This window comes from Spea bombifrons, chromosome 12 (genome assembly GCF_027358695.1).
Source record: "Spea bombifrons isolate aSpeBom1 chromosome 12, aSpeBom1.2.pri, whole genome shotgun sequence".
Classification (NCBI taxonomy): domain Eukaryota; kingdom Metazoa; phylum Chordata; class Amphibia; order Anura; family Pelobatidae; genus Spea; species Spea bombifrons.
This window is the reverse complement of record NC_071098.1, coordinates 15,298,675-15,316,436: the sequence shown is the minus strand read 5'-3', so window position 1 is coordinate 15,316,436 and position 17,762 is coordinate 15,298,675. Positions and strand designations below refer to the sequence as shown.

Below are 17,762 nucleotides of genomic sequence, written 5' to 3'. Positions count from 1 at the left end.
CTCTTCTGGATCTAGACCTCCACTCTTTAGTATATGAAATTCTCTTGGGTTCTCTATTCAGATTTCCCTACAATACAAAATCTTCCCAAAAGCCCATATTCATTGTCCTGGTATTAAACTTTACATCACTTACACTGTCATTCCTTACACCCATAGCATACCAAACACTAAATTATTTGTGATTAATGCAGCTCTCTAGTAAATAACCCCCACTCCCTCTATTCGAGTCTGAATACCCTTATCAGACTTCAAAGAGCCCTGAATTAGGTAAGTTATATCCAGTTTTCACATGACGGTAATTAATTACCATGGAGCTGAAACAGTGGTAATCACTTGGAGAAAGGGTTGCAATGGGTGGTATCATTTTATTTTGGTTATATATTGCTTTTGAAGGCTCTGCTACTTTTATTCTGAAGAGAACAGGCAAATAGTGGTGATCATTCGTCAGTGAAAACTCTTAAGTGGAGTAACAAGCAAAGAAGGCGTTAAAAGGCAAAAAGAGTTTAAAGTATAAATCCTTGCATATCATATATGAGGAACCATAATGCTAGGAAGACTAGACAGTTTCTGTCTTTAAGGGATTTAATTAGGGTAATCTGTCGCTGGGATCCCAGCATCCTGCTCCCTGCCCATTCCCCCTTTAAATAGAGAAGGCTCTAGGTAGCCAGAGCTCAAAAATTCCCAGGTATGGTGCTCAGGTTCGCCATTTTTGCAGACTAGGTAGACAGATTCCAGGAGGGGTGGGGGAAGATCCAACGCAATACAAAGTTAATGGCAGGTGGGTTCCTAAAAAATAATTTTAGGGCAGTAGGTCAGAAACGTAAGAGAACCTCCAATGTAATATTCTCTGGAATTCTGTACCATGCACTACATCAGGGACACAGCAGGAACGTAGGGAGAGCATTGTGTGCCTGAGAAGGTGGTATAAGAAAGAGGGATTTAGTTTTTTGGACACTTCAGGTAAGTGTTTGTTATATTCGTTTAGAAAACGCATATGAAAGTACTCACAGTACTCATGCATTCTTTTGTGAACAATTATGCTTGAGAAAAACATCAAAGTAGAGAGAACTGAATAAATCCAATGTCTTATACATATTATGTGGGCTATGAATGCTGGCCCGATTACTATGGAAACAAAGCACTCAAAAAATCCCTGTGCATCATATGAATCAAATTTATATTTATGGCAAACATCAAACATAACCTATGGTAGAAAATTGAGGATCTATACTGCATTTATTTTCTTATATCAGACAAGGCTGGTGATAGTGTTAACTCAAGCAATAACAGACGCCACACGGTTATACTGAGGAGGGGAGGAGAAGGCAAGCTATAGTGGAACACAGCAAGATGAGAAATTACTAGAAGAGTCCCATTACGGAATGATTTTTAGCCTCCTGCCATTGCTGTTACTTGGTGGAGGCAGATACTGTATATATTTTAACAAAGAGGGCAAAAAAAAAAAAAAAAAAAAAAAAAAAAAAAAAAACCTATACCGAGCCATGGAGGCTGCAGGAGATACCGAGCCTGGGCATAATTTTGTACTGGGTTTCTGAATGCAGCTGTGTTTTCAGTACTCTCTAATCAGTTAAACAGAGGCAGGACCAGACCGCACAAGAGCAGCATCCAGATTATTCACTTTAAGAAGCCTGCGGCCAATGAAACACCAACAGTCCTCCAAACGTGAGGTAAATTGCTTATGTAAATATCCCACATTGGTAGGACCTTGTGTATGAAATGTAACGTACATTGGAAGTTATGTATAACATGAGATCATTGCATTTCTCAATACCAAAGGGTGTCATCTGGAGAGGGATGTTCCTCATAAGAGACTATGGTGGCAGCAGGAAAGGAAATGTATGTCATAAGTTATAATAGGTATAATTCGTATTACCTTTAAGAATCCTTTTTGGTCATATAACATGCAACAGCAGCCCATGTAGAACACGCAAAAGTCTATCTACAGTCAAAAGTTTAGTTACCTCTGCACTTAACTTTCAATCCAATTGCAGAATTCAGAAGCACACATTTAATACAATATATTTAATGGTGTGGAATGCAGAGGATTTGCCCGTAACAGCACACTATCTGCGTCTTATTTACAAACAGCAGTCAGTTAAAAAAGTTATTTTACACGCTAGTAAAAAAAAACAAAAAAAAAAAACCTAATTCTAGATATAATTATAGGGAGGGAAATTTACAGACTACTTCAGTAGTCATTAAGCAGCAGATTAACAGAATGTATTGGTTGATTTCATATAATTCTATCATACATATAAATTAATGACAAACACTCATGCACAGCACCACAGTGTAAATCCAACATCAAAAGCATTCTATAGTGCAAAAAAAAAAAAAAAAAAGCTGTCTTTGTGGAGCCACATCAGAATACTGAAAAAACACATTGTGTCTGTGTAATTTAAGGCACTGGGGTCCCTAGCAGCATTTGACCCCAGGGTAACCCTTCCAATATTCAGATCATTTTAATATAGGATATAGTTAAATAAAAAACATCTATCTTAAGTAGCCTTAACATGGGGGGGGGTCAAAATTCATAATAAAGTAAATAATTCTTGAGGAAAAAATAAATCCCTTTTGAGAATAACTGAGCAGAAAAAAGATGCCGTTCAGAATTCTTCTCCAGAAAAACACTCAGAAATCATAGTTCGCATGTATGACCGATCTCAAGTACAGGAAACACAGGTAATATATCTGTCTTCCATTGCTTCTGACTTCCATGTTTTTTTTTCCTTCTTGGTGTCCTCTTCATGAGCAGTCCTTTAAATTTATAAGATCTTCAAAGACATCTCAACGGCACAGAAGATTTGTTTCAATCATCATCATATTCCTGTAGATATCATAAAATAAACATAGATAAGAGATTGTCTGCCACCAGTAACACCAAGTCTGACAAAATGTAGCCTTGTCCTAATCTGTTCAGTTGAGAATGTGCGTTAATTTTGTAATGTTAAGTGAAGGTGGTGAGGATGTTTGAGGAGAAAGCATTTCTATATCCTGATATCCATGAAGGTACCAGAAGCTTTGAATTGGGCTTATTTTCCACCTTAAGTATAAAATACAGTACTCAGACAGCTGGTTGTAAATAATTTTCTACCAATAAACTTCCTGTGCTTGCAGACCTGGAGGTGGCCATTGCTGCCAGTCCTGAACTTTTAGGTGACCTTCCCTGCTCAAGCACCATACCAAGCTCGTTCTTTACGGCAATACTATTCAAGTCAGTTTTCCGCGATTATGGCAATTAAGCCTTTCAACATGTTCCCTGGTATAGTGTCCACAGGCAATTGCTATACATATATCTGAATAGCGTGAATGGGCCTACATGTTGCATGACTATTTCTGGGGGGGCATGGACACTCAAAATGCATAGGAATTATTATTCTAAATGTAGTACTTTGGATAAGACCTTCTGTGAGCCGTTTCAATCACAGTGAATATTTACACTTTACAGCAAACATTAAACAGTACACCACCGCCTGCACAAAAGGACATACAATGTAAACTTATACATACAACAAATCATGTGTGAAAAATATTTGGTTCTGTATCAGCCATGTTAAGCACTTGGCAAGACAGGAACTATTAATATGTTTAATAAAGTATATTGCATCAATGTTGATGAGAGTGACACCTATTCCTGGGATTTCATGTGGCAATAAAAGCTATGGTGTATTGCCCTTTAAAACTTTTTTTTTGTTTTTTTAAACTTTTATTCAGAGGATAGTACATATAAAAAACTTACAATGTAGACGAGCCAAAACAAAGTACAATACAAAAGTCATACAGCGATAAATACAGCAATCCAAATTATAGAGACATAAAACACACAATACAAGCCAGTCAGATTATAGTATAGAAGGACAACAGAAATAATGACCCACAGCACCCCAGATACAGATCAAGAGGGCTGAAACTGTTGAATTGTTGGGGCTCCGCGCAATATCTGGAGTCTAAACATATTGTAAAGGAAACTTAATAGTTTCACCCTTAATAGCAATAAACGCAGATCATTTTTTGAAAAAGGATTCATCCTTCACCTCTCTATGCAGGGTCGCTTCCAGCCAATACATACGAAAGTCCAGCCGACTCAGAGCCATATCTAGACTCTGTGGACTGGATTGAATCCATTGGGCAAAAATGACTCTCTTACTAACTGCCGATATAGTCAGCAAAAGTGCCCTCTCCCTAGCAGAGAAAGGCCTACCACCCGGCGGTGGCAGAATGGAGAACCCCTCAAGCGGGTAATATAGTGCTTTTTGAAAGTGGACTGCTTGGCTGAAGCTTCCCAGCGGAAATATCTGTTCCTCAGATAATCATCGGAAATCTGAGCCGTTTGAGTAGCGCATAGCATAGAATAGGCTTTTCCTCGGCCTCCCTTCTGCATCCCGCAACATTAATAATATGTCCCCATAACACCGACTTGGAAGCCTCCCAGAGTAAATTAATATCATCCACGTGCTCAAGATTGTCATCTCCATAATTAAGCCATTCCCGTTCTAGAAAGGACCGAAAATCGAGTGAAAGAGATTGGAGGGAAACCTCCAATTAAAGGAGAACTGACTGGTCAAGACACACCGGAGCACAGTCAGAAATAACTATCGGGAATATTTGCGTGTCTGTAACTCTATGTAACATAGGCTCTGGAACAAAAAAAAAATCCAACCTAGAAAAGGAATCATGGGAATAAAACGTAAATTGCTTATCAACAGGATGGGTATGTCTAAAACCCCAATATATTTACCTTAAATAGGAATACATAAATTTGAGTGTGCTTCTGCAGACTTCTTTCATCTGCTTGGCATTCATGATTACTTTATGTTCAAAGCCCTCAATACCAATCTATTCCACCCTTAATAGATTTTGCAGACGCCAGTTAATGGATCAGTTATCTTCTTGCTCAATCCAACTCTCACCAATAACCAGCCGGAGATGTCTCTTAAAGGGACACTCCAGCCATCATATGCATTTTCAAGCATATGATCACGCTACTATGGTACATAAACACATTATATATTGCAAACAAGCAAGACATAACACAATATAGTATACATAAAGCAACCTACACCCGATACAGAAAATCAAACCTCGTTGGAGAGGTCCAAAATCGGAAAAAAAGTCTTTTCACAAAGCAGAGAGTAGGAGAGGGATCAGTGACAGCAGAGAGAATAAGAGAACAGAGTGCAGAAATAATAAGCAGATCCCACACTCTTGTGCATGACACCAGTGTCTGGGACTCAGTGGGCTTTAATACTGATCACACAGCCTCACATTGTCTCTGATAAAGTTGGGCATTTACAAAGCGCAGCTGCCAGATACAGAGAGTCTCGAGGTCTGCTGTCCTAGGCTTGACTATACACATATTAGATTGGCTACTACGCAAGCATCTTTATGAGTTTGGATAGTGTACAAGCTTCAGCTCCTCTATATTGGCCCTGACAGGCCTTCAGTACTGTTTTCATAAAGAACAGGATACAGAGGTGCCTACAGAAAAAAAAATAGCCATATCTTCCTTCCGTGTCTTAAGATATTGCTCATACCACTTTCTTTGAAGGACTCCCTACCTTTCTACTTGGAGATAACCATAAATACGGTCAACACCAACAACTTACATTTTACAAAATCAACCAGGTGCTTTTCTGCCTCAAAAGAGACATCCCTTAAATATTAAACTGCAGAAACAGCAGGTATCGTCCATAATGACTATACTGTACTTGATAAGGCTTTTCGTGTCCATTACTGGAAGTAATTTGTTTTGCCGTCAGCTTTAGGAAAAGGTCTCCTGGGAACTGTGTTAAATAATTAATGACACAAAAGCTGCTCTGTGTAACAGTAGATAACCGTGGCAGCTGCAATGCAGGTACCAAAGATACCAACCAACACCAAGAAAAATCGAAGAAACAACTCACCCCACATTGATAACAGCGCGCTAAGCAGCCAGGGGTTGATTGATGATCCTGGATTGCCGCGTTATCCCCACATCTGCAACTGCAAAATCACGCAAAGAAAGTTGCAAAATGAGATGCATCAAAGTGACAAACAAAAGAAAGGAAGTAGGTGGAAAGAGCTATGATGGTCCACAGTGAGGTCCTACAATGCATCGCCGGTAATAAAATATACAGCTATTTATGGCCCAGCATACACAGGAAACTTTGATGCACTGTTACATACAATGTAATACACATAAAAATAACTTGATAACGGCAAAAGTCAAACCCATTTATGTGATGCTATGCAAGCCATCCATTAGAGACCCTAAGACTGTAAAAAAAAATTGGGAAGACTGCTTAAAGTTTGCATTGGGGTATATACTTTCTGTTATGCAGCTTTGGTATAGTTAAGGTTAATCTGCATCTTGGATACTCTGCTTTATGATACACAGATGGCTGGAACAGCTTGTGTCACCCGGTAAATTAAATGCATTTTCTATATTATATGCATCATGCTTTTATCTATCTAACGATTATGGAACTCAGATTCTAATATATACAATATAGCATAATACCAACTATCCAATATGGCCCTATGGAATCCCAACATAGAGCAACCATGTACATAGTGATTGGAATATATATATATATATATATATATGTATATATATACATATATATACATACATACATACATACACATTGGAAAATGTATATCTGTTGATGACTTAGGGCCACCCTTTATTAAATAGAGTTAGTTAAATGGTGTGTTCAGGCACACAGCACACAAAAACATCAACACTTCTTCATTTGAAGAAATTGGGAAAGAGCTTTTATTGGAGATCATTCATCTGAGAAGGACCAAGCTCATTAAAATAAAAGTAAAGATAACAATTTTAAGTTATACAGCTTTGTGGCCGTTGTAAGGTACACATTTAGATACCCTTCGGAGCTGAATAGATGTTCCTTTTATGCCATCAAGAGCAAATACTGCTTAAATTTACTAAACTGCGAGCTGGCAGCAAGCAAACATGCATGAGTTGAGTGTATGAGAAGTGTTTTCTTTTTAAAAAGAAAGCAGACAACTAATCTAAGTACGTGTTGGAAAAACAACAGGGGATTGCAAGGTGATTTACAAGCTCCTCCTGCATAAACATCTATCTGTAGGGGAGACGTGTATATATACTTTTGTGCACCAGTGCCCCCAAATGCTTGAATGCGAATACATACATGCACTCCCACACAACCAGGGTTATTTTTTTAATGTTTTTATTTTTGCATGGTCCTTTTTCTTGAGCTACGTCTTAGGACTGTTTACTTCTGTCTTGAATCCGGATGGGGCACTTGGCAACTTTTAACCCCCTTCACCCACGTGGTTGGGGTCTGTGTCTTCCATAGGGTAATTTTATTATTACAAACATTCCCCTCAACAGGGAATGGGTTAAGGGGGGTATTATGGATGATGATGTTCTCAACAACCCCCCCCCCCCAACACACAGACACTTTTAGGAGACAAGTACAATGATGGAGTTTTTAGTAGATATTTAGGATATTTTCCATTGGTTGTTCTCTGGTGTTACCTCATGGAACAATAGCTGGAGATAAATGTTTGTCAGTTATCTACACAAGTTATAAAGACGTAGACAAGGCTCCTTTTAAACAAAAACATATGCAAACATTGTGACAAAAGACAAACAAGTGACCCTAATCAGAAGATGCTTGGTTAGTGAATATCATTTAAAAGAAGACAGCCTAATCCCAAAAAACTCAGAGATTTTTTCAAAGGGGACGTACACGGAAACATGAAATTATCCACAAAATAAGACAGTCTCACTCACTCTCGGCATTCTTCAATAGGCGATTTCCTCCATTTCTGAGTCCTAGATCTCCTCCTCTTAATTGCTTTGTTCATCCTAATGAGCAGCACCAATGAGACCAGAGCTGAAGGGATGAACACCAAAGCTGAAAGCAGGATAGCTGTGCTGAATTTGAAGTGAATGCCTGCAGGATGCACAAATGAGAACATTTAATATTGTTTTCAAATGCCCAAAAGGGAACGTTTGCGTTCGTAAGCTGTGACACGCATATGTAACTCTCGGATTTTTCTCCTGACGTAACCGAGTAAGCCATTGAGTTTTAGCCATACCTGATGTGGCAGAGACTGTCCAGGTTTGTGTGTTTGGGTGTCGGCGTGGCAAAGCCTCTCTTGGTTTATGTCTCCGTTTGGGTGTCTGTGTGGTCGCGGGAGCTGCGTTGTGGCAAGCCCACTCCCTGCCCACTTCCCTACACCCACCAACATCAGCAGGACCACCCACCCACAGGCCGCAAGGGGGTCTCCAGGTAGCCAGAGCAAGAAAGTTCTTTGGTATGATTACATCATGGTGTATTATCATAGACATTAGTTTAAAGTGTACCTCATTGAAAATTGACAAGGTACCACTTTATAGGTGTAGGTTCACCTTTATGTTGGGTGTACAGTTATGTATAATCTTGAATACCAACAAAACACTGATGCAGGCATATTCAAAATTGTGTATCCAATATTTTCACAACACAACACTTTCTTCTGTCCCCTTCATCACCCAAAGCACAACTGCCAATATTTTAAGGGAGTAACTAAACTGCCCCCTCTTGCCCTACGTGTATACGTACTCTCCAAGGTGACAGTTAGCTTGGTCTGTGGAACATTTCCATGGACATCTGGTGGATTTCGCACTGTGCAGTACAAAGTGCCATTATCTGTCAGTCTCAGGTCACTCAGTGAGATAGAGGCATCACCAGATTTCACATTTCCTTCCCACTGTACACGATCTTTGAAGGGTCCATCCAAAATAGGGTATGCTTCGGACTGGTAGTGTAAGAGCTAAAGGAGAGCAGAAAGGTTTATCGGTCAGTCCTTGATTTGGTGACCATTAAAATGGGCTTGCCACTTCCTAAAATGTTCATTCAGTTTATACAGAACTACTATTCTCTATTCACAGCATAGGCCATACATGAATTAAATCAAATGGTTCAATATACACTAGATTGATCATAATTAGCAGGGCTGTATATTTCAATGCATATTAATTTTCCATAGGCATACCAAGCATGAGGATTGATGTAGTCATTAGTTTTAAGTGGATGTGTCACATGTTAATACCGGAGCAGTAACCGGAATCACTGTCATTATAAACTGGAATTGCCAGAACACATAACAAGAATGGGGAATTAAGACACTTATGCATGATTTGCTACCAAAAGCAGTCACACTGTTTATTCCATAATCCATCAATAATCTCAAAGTTGGTTGCACTTAATGCCCCATGCCTGCGATCAGCTAGGGGAGATGCCATTCAGAATGAATTCATTCTATCTGCAGGGGAAGTCTGGCATTGTTTTAATGCACATGGGATCCTTACAAATATAGGAAAGGCCACCAACAACTGACCCTTTAGACATTTAAAAGAAATGTGTGTCAATAAATAAATAGAATAAAAAAACCCCACACAAATGGTTATAAATATTTCATTTCAATAAACAATAAAAATATGGCAAATAGGACACTGTGGACTATGACCCAAGCAACGACGATGATGCAGGTTGTTGGGTATGGGTATAACCCACAAAAGCGGGAGCACCAGAGATGTAAAAAGGGTGGCATACTTGGACAAAATATTCTATTCTTATATTGTGAGGCGGATATACTTTTGGCACATAACCCTACCTTGTGATATTTTGTTTCAGGTCACCTGTGTGTATCTAGGAACGCGGTGGAGGTATAGAAGTCAAGTAAACTTGCAGAACCAATTCTTAAAACATGCATTCATTTTTTACATTTGCGACTATAAAACAAATCCTTGCTCGTCAGAAGATTAAAAACTTATCTGTAACAATGTTTTCTTCTACTTTGCTCCCACAGTCCCATCAGCCTACTCACAGTTACAGTCGGACCCCCATCTGGAACGCGGTAGCTCCAGTCCACCGAGACATGTTCAGAGATGGGATAGAGTGAGGAGAAGCTACACCAGAGTTTCACGGAGCCTCCAACCACTCCATAAGCAGCATTTTCCATGCGAATCTGCATGCACAACACACCCCGCAGCCCTGCAGACAAATAATTTAAAAAGATGGAGGATAAAGACAGCCAATGGATCAACAGAAAATAACAGGGTTGAGTTTTACGTTTCCTTAAAACTCAAGATTTGGGTTTATTTCTATATTATTTGGACTTTGAACCGGGATGTATCAGGGACTCATACAGGAGGAATGAATGCTGTTATGTAATATTGTCTGCTAGTGTTAATGTTTACAATTTAGTCTACGTGCCAAAGCCATAGGCAGCCTACGCTAGTTACATAGAAGTATAATTAGTCCTAAACTCACTTCTAATTAAAGCTTTTTGGATTCCGGCCATGGGCAGTTTTTGGGGTGTATAATTCCTGGGAGTGGAGGAAATATGGAACAACAAAGCCTTTTCTATTTGCGAGATCAGACAATGCAGCTGTAGAGGGCGATTTAAAAAGGGGGCCACAGACCCGACGGGTACAATATCTTGTGGTATTACACGACGCATTAAAAAGGAACGAGCAGCTTTCTGGAAGTTTTTGTCGCAGATCCAATATTGTCGCTTCCAACATGGTAGTTACTTTTTAATAGCCTAATACTTATAAAGAAGATCACCTTTTATGGCATAATAGAGTGCCTTTTTATTCACAGATCCACATACTGGTCGCTTACTAGAAACACTGTTTCAAAACGTTAATGCAAGGCGGTAGGGTCAGTGTGAGACACTGGAGGGTTTATTCACTAAATGGAGAGTCTGTAAGAAAGTTGTGGTTTCAACTCACTCCTTTATTCATTATGAAGGCCCAACACGACAAGGTCTGAGCAGGCCCTGTACAATGCATAATACACCATACCTGTCAGATTTAACACAAAGATCTACCCAAGCACTCAGCCAACTAGGTAGAAAACGTTTTTAACTTCAACTCCTATCACTCTCAGCTACAATATGAAAATGCATTGTAGTCCCCAAGACAGAAAGGTTACATCTTCTGCTAAGAGTCTGTCTTGAGCATTAAGAATTTAACCCCTACCTATATACAGTGTACCGCAACTTCATGGGCTGTGTGTGCAATCTATGGGAATACCACCTCATCTATTGGATACGTTAACAACCAGGGGCTTCTAAAGAAGACTATTCTGTTGAAACTACTTTTACTATTGGTTTTGAAATTGATGGGGAAATACCAGGGGGCTGCGTTTTATGTATTTTTACCAGTATATCACGTATACACAGTTTACCCTAAAGTAGGTTCCTTCCAAACAATGTATAGGTCTCCCGCGTTAAAGGGTTTAGCTCTGTATAGGATTGCCGACTAAATGTAATAATGCGCCCCCGACCCTAGGAAGTCAAAGGGTTAAAGATGCATTTTACAGAGCCATTCCAGGAGCAGAAATTTATTGGGGTTGGACCTTCCTCATGTAAGTGAAGTCACAGGGTTTAAGCCACAAATCTCCTTCAAACTCTACAGACAAGTAGGCTTTAGTGAATAAACCTCTCTGCACCCAGGACAGGGTTCTGCTTTGCATGACACAGCTCAGTCGTGGACTCTGTGATTAACAGGTCGGGCACCAATACGGATGGCATCGTTATTGCAGGCGACAAGACCGAAGGGACAGAAGCTGCAACAGAGATTACATTCTGCGGCCACTAATGGGGTGCACTTTTACGGGACACAGTCCATATTCATTGGATATAGTCTGTGTGTATACACACACATACATATATATTATATATATATATATATATGTATGTGTATATATATATATATATATATATAATATATATGTATGTGTGTGTATATATATATTATATATATACACACACACACACACTACGCTGGGACTCGTGAGGGGACAGGGGGATATATTCATTGATACAGTGGAATAATTATATATATACATATATACACACACACTATTTACACTGGGACTAGTTAGGGTTTGTCCAGGACGGGGTGGTATGTGGAGAGGGGTTGAGGAAAAGGCTGAACTGTTTATTCTCTAAAGGGAGAGAGCCGGCCCTGTATAAAGCATAATTCAGATGAAGAACAGCAAGATACGTTCGGCAGCCACTGGGAGCTGAACCGGAGTTGTCGGGCTTTTATCCCAGCTGGAGGTCGGCATATTCCAGTAGCCAGAAATCACTCATTTCTTACCGCAGAATCCCGGCTGGGGACCCCAGAACCAGGAGACTGTATGGGGCGGATCTCCACTACATTCCTCACTAACCCGGGGAGGCCACAAACAGAGCTTAAAAACCACTAAAAAGTCCGACCAAGTTAAGAAAGACCGAAAGCGAGAGACATTACAATAAAGCCCAGGTGCGGCGAGCGCGAGAAGGGAGCGATAGTTACTAATAATCCGAATGTATTGGCGATGGTTTTCTCTAATTCCGATCCACTTACCCAGCGCAAGCGTCACGATCCAAATCCACATCCTACCCGAAACTCGTCGACAGCTCGAACTTGTACTTTCGGAAGGCAAGTGATCGTCTCAGGTAGCAAACCGGAAGTGACGCTTCGCCAACATACCGTGTTCCGACAGGTAGCAGGTAGACGTGCGTTCAGTCAGCTCTGCGTCACCAGCAGTATTACCTCATGGATACATGGACTGAGTTTGTACTGCCCTTCTTGGTCTTCGTAGGCAGCGCAGCCTGGAGAGCCCCACAGCTGGTGGAACGGGCCAGTGGTCAGCCTCTGCCTGGTGGCTACCCACATGTCATATTAACCCAATATATGCAAGATGCCAGCAGTTATCCAGTCCCGCGTCTAACACTTCCTTTAACCCTTCACACATTTATTATTTTTATTGCTGCCTTTCTGACATGCCAGAGACTCCTTTCCACGTATGTGTTGGGGGCATTGGCAAGTAATCTGCAGAAATGGGGAGCCTGAAATACAGTTCAGTAATTGTGCTGGAAGAAGCTAGAAATCCTTGGACTAGTTAAGAATACAGCACTCATCATATATATATAATCCATTGCAAAAATCTGGGCACATTGACTGGGTTCCTGACGATGCCCCAGCACAGGAGTCGTCTAGACCTGTCACCCTAGGCCAAAATATGCAGCTGAATACGACCTTTACTAACGGTCAGACCTGGCAAGCCAATGTGGCACTTAATGTGTAACACAAATAGCCATGTTCAAATATCCCATTAATCTATAGAGGCATTCCAACCACCAGATGCTTTATATATATATATATATATATGATAATTGAGAGGTCTCTTTAAATTTCTATTGTGTCCCTTTTCCAAATGTATATGGGGATTGCCCCCCAACTATTTTCTGGAAATTGGCGTTACGTCTCTCTTTGCCAGGAATTGAAACTGGTTGTGTGAGAAGTTTCAAATGCTCCTAGTGAAATACCCCGGCTTGTTTATACTCCAAAAACATACACGAGACAGAGGCTTCACCAAACATTTTTCCCCAAAGAGTTGTCCCATTCTGTGCCCATAACTTCCAAAACCCATAGAAAAACTTATGCATGTTGGGCTGCATCCAGTTCAAGACACATTAATATAGTTTGTGGTATTTTGGTCAACTTAACTGGTTGCTCTATTTGTCCTTCAAAAAATATATATAAAGAAGGGGTTACTATGCATTCTGCTTTAGTGGGGCCCACTGGAACTGCAAACTGTCCTTTTAACTATTATGCAAGGCGGTCATAGCACAATGCCTGAGATATCCCAGTTAAAGGATATCTTTACCTATCCTTGACCCAGTCCTTCATGTGTTATCAATTGCCCACCCTTTTTACATACATCTAAAAAGCATAGTCAATAGAACACCAATTAACGCCGTTTGCATTCAAATCCAATACAGTACATAAACACTCCCAGCTAGGCTACAGGAAACTCTTAACAGATTATTTAAAAGTGTTTTATTGTTGCACAGCTATATAAATAACTATTTGAATAGAATGCTATATTAACATACAGATCAATACATTACAACAGATGTTTGTTTTAGGAAGCAGAGCTATGCAATTAAAATAACCATCTGACAATAGAAGACAAAGATGCCCTGACTGCTTGGGGGGATTGTCTGGATGAACAATTTGCTGATCTACATTTGTGCTCAAAAGTTTTCATACCCTGGCAGAAATTGTGAACTTTTGGCATTGATTTTGAAAATATGATCATGCAAAAAAGTGTTTTATTTAAGGCTAGTGATCATATGAAGCCATTTATAATCACATAGCTTGGCTCCTTTTTAAATTATAATGATAACAGATATCACCCAAATGGCCCGAATAAAAGTTTATATACCCTTGAATGTTTGGCCTTGTTACAGACACACAAGGTGATACATACAGGTTAAAATGGCAATTAAAGGTTAATTTTCCACACCTGTGGCTTTTTAAATTGCAATTAGTGTCTGTGTATAACTAGGCAATGAGTTTGTTAGTTCTCATGTGGATGCACTAAACAGGCCAGATACTGTGCCATGGGGAGCAGAAAATAACTGTCAAAACACCTGGGTGACAAGGTAATGGAACTTTATAAAGATGGAAAATGATATAAAAAGATATCCAAAGCCTTGAAAATGCCAGTCAGTACTGTTCAATCACTTATTAAGAAGTGGAAAATTCAGGGATCTCTTGATACCAAGCCAAGGTCAGACAGACCAAAAAAGATTTCTGCTGCAAACTGCCAGAAGAATTGTTCAAGATACAAAGAAAAAAACCCACAGGTAACCTCAGGAGAAATACAGCCTGCTCTGGGAAAAGACGTGTGGTTGTTTAAAGGAGCGCAATACCACGATACCAGAAAGAAGCCTTTACTAAGCTAATGCTGTAAAAAAAAAAAAAAAAAAAAAAACACCTTGATGCACCTCACAACTTCTGACACACTGTAAGTTGGTCACAACCATAAGTGCTGTGTAGGGGGAGGGGTCAACAAAGCCTATAGCAAAAAGAATACCAAACCGACTGTGAAGCATGGTGGTGGCTCACTGATGTTTTGGGGGTCTGTGAGCTCTAAAGGCACAGGGAATCTTGTGACAATTGATGACAAGATGAATGCAGCGTATTATCAGAAAATACTGGCAGACAATTTGCATTCTTTCGCTAGAAGGCTGCGCATTGGATGCTCTTGCTCGACGGTGATCCAAAGCACAATCCCAAGTTGACTCTCCAGTGGTTACAGCAGAAAAAGGTGAAGGTTCTGGAGCGTCCATCACAGTCTCCTGACCTTAATATCATCGAGCCACTCTGGGGAGATCTCAAACATGCGGTTCATGCAAGACGACCAAAGACTTTGCATCTCATAAAGGAAACCACTTTCTGACTATAAGTAAAGATAATTATCTGTCCCAAATGGTACAGGACCCAACCAGAGGGGGCGCTCTACTGGACTTAATATTAACCAACAGACCTGACAGAGTAACTAATGTGCAGGTCAGAGGGCACCTAGGAAATAGTGATCACAATATAATACATTATAACTTGTCGTTCAATAAGGGAACTCTTAGAGGAGCCACAAGAACTATGAACTTTAGGAAGGCAAAGTTTGATCAACTAAGAGAAGCCCTTAACACTGTAAATTGGGAAAATGTCCTCAAAAACAAAAGCACAGATACTAAATGGGAGATTTTTCAAAATATCTTAAATTCTCACTGTGAAAAGTACATACCGTATGGGAATAAAAGTGTCAGGAGCAAGAGAAAACCAATGTGGATAAATAAAAATGTAAAGGTGGCAATAAATGGCAAAAAAAAGGCATTTAAGCTACTAAAACAGGAAGGCAGTGAGGAAGCACTAAGAAGCTATCGGGAAAAAAATAAAATATGTAAAAATCAGATAAAAGCAGCAAAAGTGGCGACAGAAAGACTCATTGCCAAAGAGAGTAAAACAAACCCCAAAATGTTCTTTAACTATATAAATAGTAAAAAGGTTAAAAATGAAAGCGTCGGCCCCTTAAAAAGTAATGAGGGAGACGTTATAGACGGGGATCAGGAAAAAGCGAATCTATTAAATATATTCTTCTCTGCTGTATTCACAGAGGAAAATGAAATGCCAGGTAATATACAGCAGGATGAGATAAATGCCCCAGTACATGTCGCCTGTCTAACCCAGGAAGAAGTGCAGTGCCGCCTAAAAAAAATCAAAATAGACAAATCACCAGGTCCAGATGGCATTCACCCCCGCGTTCTAAGGGAGTTAAGTAATGTAATAGACAGACCCCTATTTCTAATATTCAAGGACTCTATAGTGACCGGGTCTGTTCCCCAGGACTGGCGCATTGCAAATGTTGTGCCAATATTCAAAAAGGGGACAAAAAGTGACCCGGGGAATTATAGGCCTGTTAGTTTAACTTCTGTTGTATGTAAACTGTTTGAGGGTTTCCTAAGAGATGCTATTTTGGAGTATCTCAATGAAAATAAATGTATGACTCCATATCAGCATGGGTTTACAAGGGATCGGTCCTGTCAAACTAACCTGATCAGCTTTTATGAGGAGGTGAGCTCAAGACTGGATCGGGGAGAATCGCTGGATGTCGTATATCTTGATTTTTCCAAAGCATTTGATACGGTGCCACATAAAAGGCTGGTACATAAAATGAGAATGCTTGGGCTGGGGGAGAATGTGTGTATGTGGGTAAGTAACTGGCTCAGTGATAGGAAACAGAGGGTGGTTATTAATGGTACATACTCTGAGTGGGTGACTGTTACTAGTGGGGTACCACAGGGGTCAGTTTTGGGTCCTATTCTTTTTAATATATTTATTAATGACCTTGTAGAGGGATTGTATAGTAAAGTATCAATCTTTGCAGACGATACTAAGCTCTGTAGCGTGGTTAACACAATAGAGGACAGTGCACGATTACAAATGGATCTGCATAGGTTGGAGGCTTGGGCTGGGATGTGGCAGATGAGGTTCAACACGGATAAATGTAAGGTTATGCACATGGGGAAGAAAAATCCAGGCTGGGAATATGTATTAAATGGGAAAACACTGGGGACGACTGACATGGAAAAGGACTTAGGAGTCTTGGTTAACAGTAAATTTACCTGTAGCGACCAGTGTCGGGCAGCTGCTGCTAAGGCAAATAAAATCATGGGGTGCATCAAAAGGGGCATGGATGCCCATGACAAGGAAATAATTCTACCATTGTACAAGTCACTAGTCAGACCACACATGGAATACTGTGTACAGTACTGGGCACCAGTGTACAAGAAAGATATAGTGGAGCTGGAGAGGGTTCAAAGACGGGCAACCAGAGTAATAAGGGGAATGGAAGGACTGCAGTACCCAGAAAGATTATCAGAATTAGGGTTATTTAGTTTGGAGAAAAGACGGCTTAGGGGGGACTTAATAACTATGTATAAATATATAAGGGGGCAGTACAGAGATCACTCCCAGGACCTATTTATACCCAGGACTGTATCTATAACAAGGGGACATCCTCTACGGCTGGAGGAAAGAAGGTTTCTACACCAGCACAGACGGGGGTTCTTTACAGTAAGAGCGGTGAGACTATGGAACTCTCTGCCAGAGGAAGTGGTAATGGTAAACTCAATAAAAGAGTTTAAAAGGAGCCTGGACGTGTTTCTTGAAAGCAATAATATCACAAGTTATGGATAGTAAATTAATAGGGACAGAACGTTGATCCAGGGATTTATTCTGATTGCCATATTTGGAGTCGGGAAGGAATTTTCCCCCTGGTATGGGGCAATTGGCATCTGCTTCATAAGGGTTTTTTGCCTTCCTCTGGATCAACACGGTAGGGACACAATATGTATATAGGTTGAACTTGATGGACTTT

General features: G+C 40.1%; 1 protein-coding gene across 1 annotated transcript; it reads right to left on the bottom strand.

Annotated features, from left to right (window-relative positions):
* Positions 1–2,720: 2,720 nt before the first annotated feature.
* On the bottom strand, positions 2,721–12,571 carry MPZL3 (myelin protein zero like 3). The gene is made up of 6 exons (XM_053452648.1): positions 12,398–12,571; positions 9,865–10,031; positions 8,598–8,808; positions 7,784–7,946; positions 5,925–6,003; positions 2,721–2,848 (listed from the first exon to the last, which is right to left on the bottom strand). Exons 1-6 carry the CDS (start codon positions 12,426–12,428, stop codon positions 2,831–2,833), a joined length of 669 nt encoding a protein of 222 aa, XP_053308623.1. The 5' UTR covers positions 12,429–12,571; the 3' UTR covers positions 2,721–2,830.
* Positions 12,572–17,762: the final 5,191 nt, after the last annotated feature.

Excerpts from the sequence above, each read along its gene's own strand:
- MPZL3 (XM_053452648.1), bottom strand. The coding sequence starts at position 12,428 with ATGTGGATTTGGATCGTGACGCTTGCGCTGG. Across the intron at positions 8,809-9,864 it reads ATGGGGGTCCGACTGTAACT|CTCTTACACTACCAGTCCGA; the intron begins GTGAGTAGGCTG and ends GCTCTCCTTTAG. Across the intron at positions 7,947-8,597 it reads GCTAACTGTCACCTTGGAGA|GCATTCACTTCAAATTCAGC; the intron begins GTACGTATACAC and ends TGCATCCTGCAG.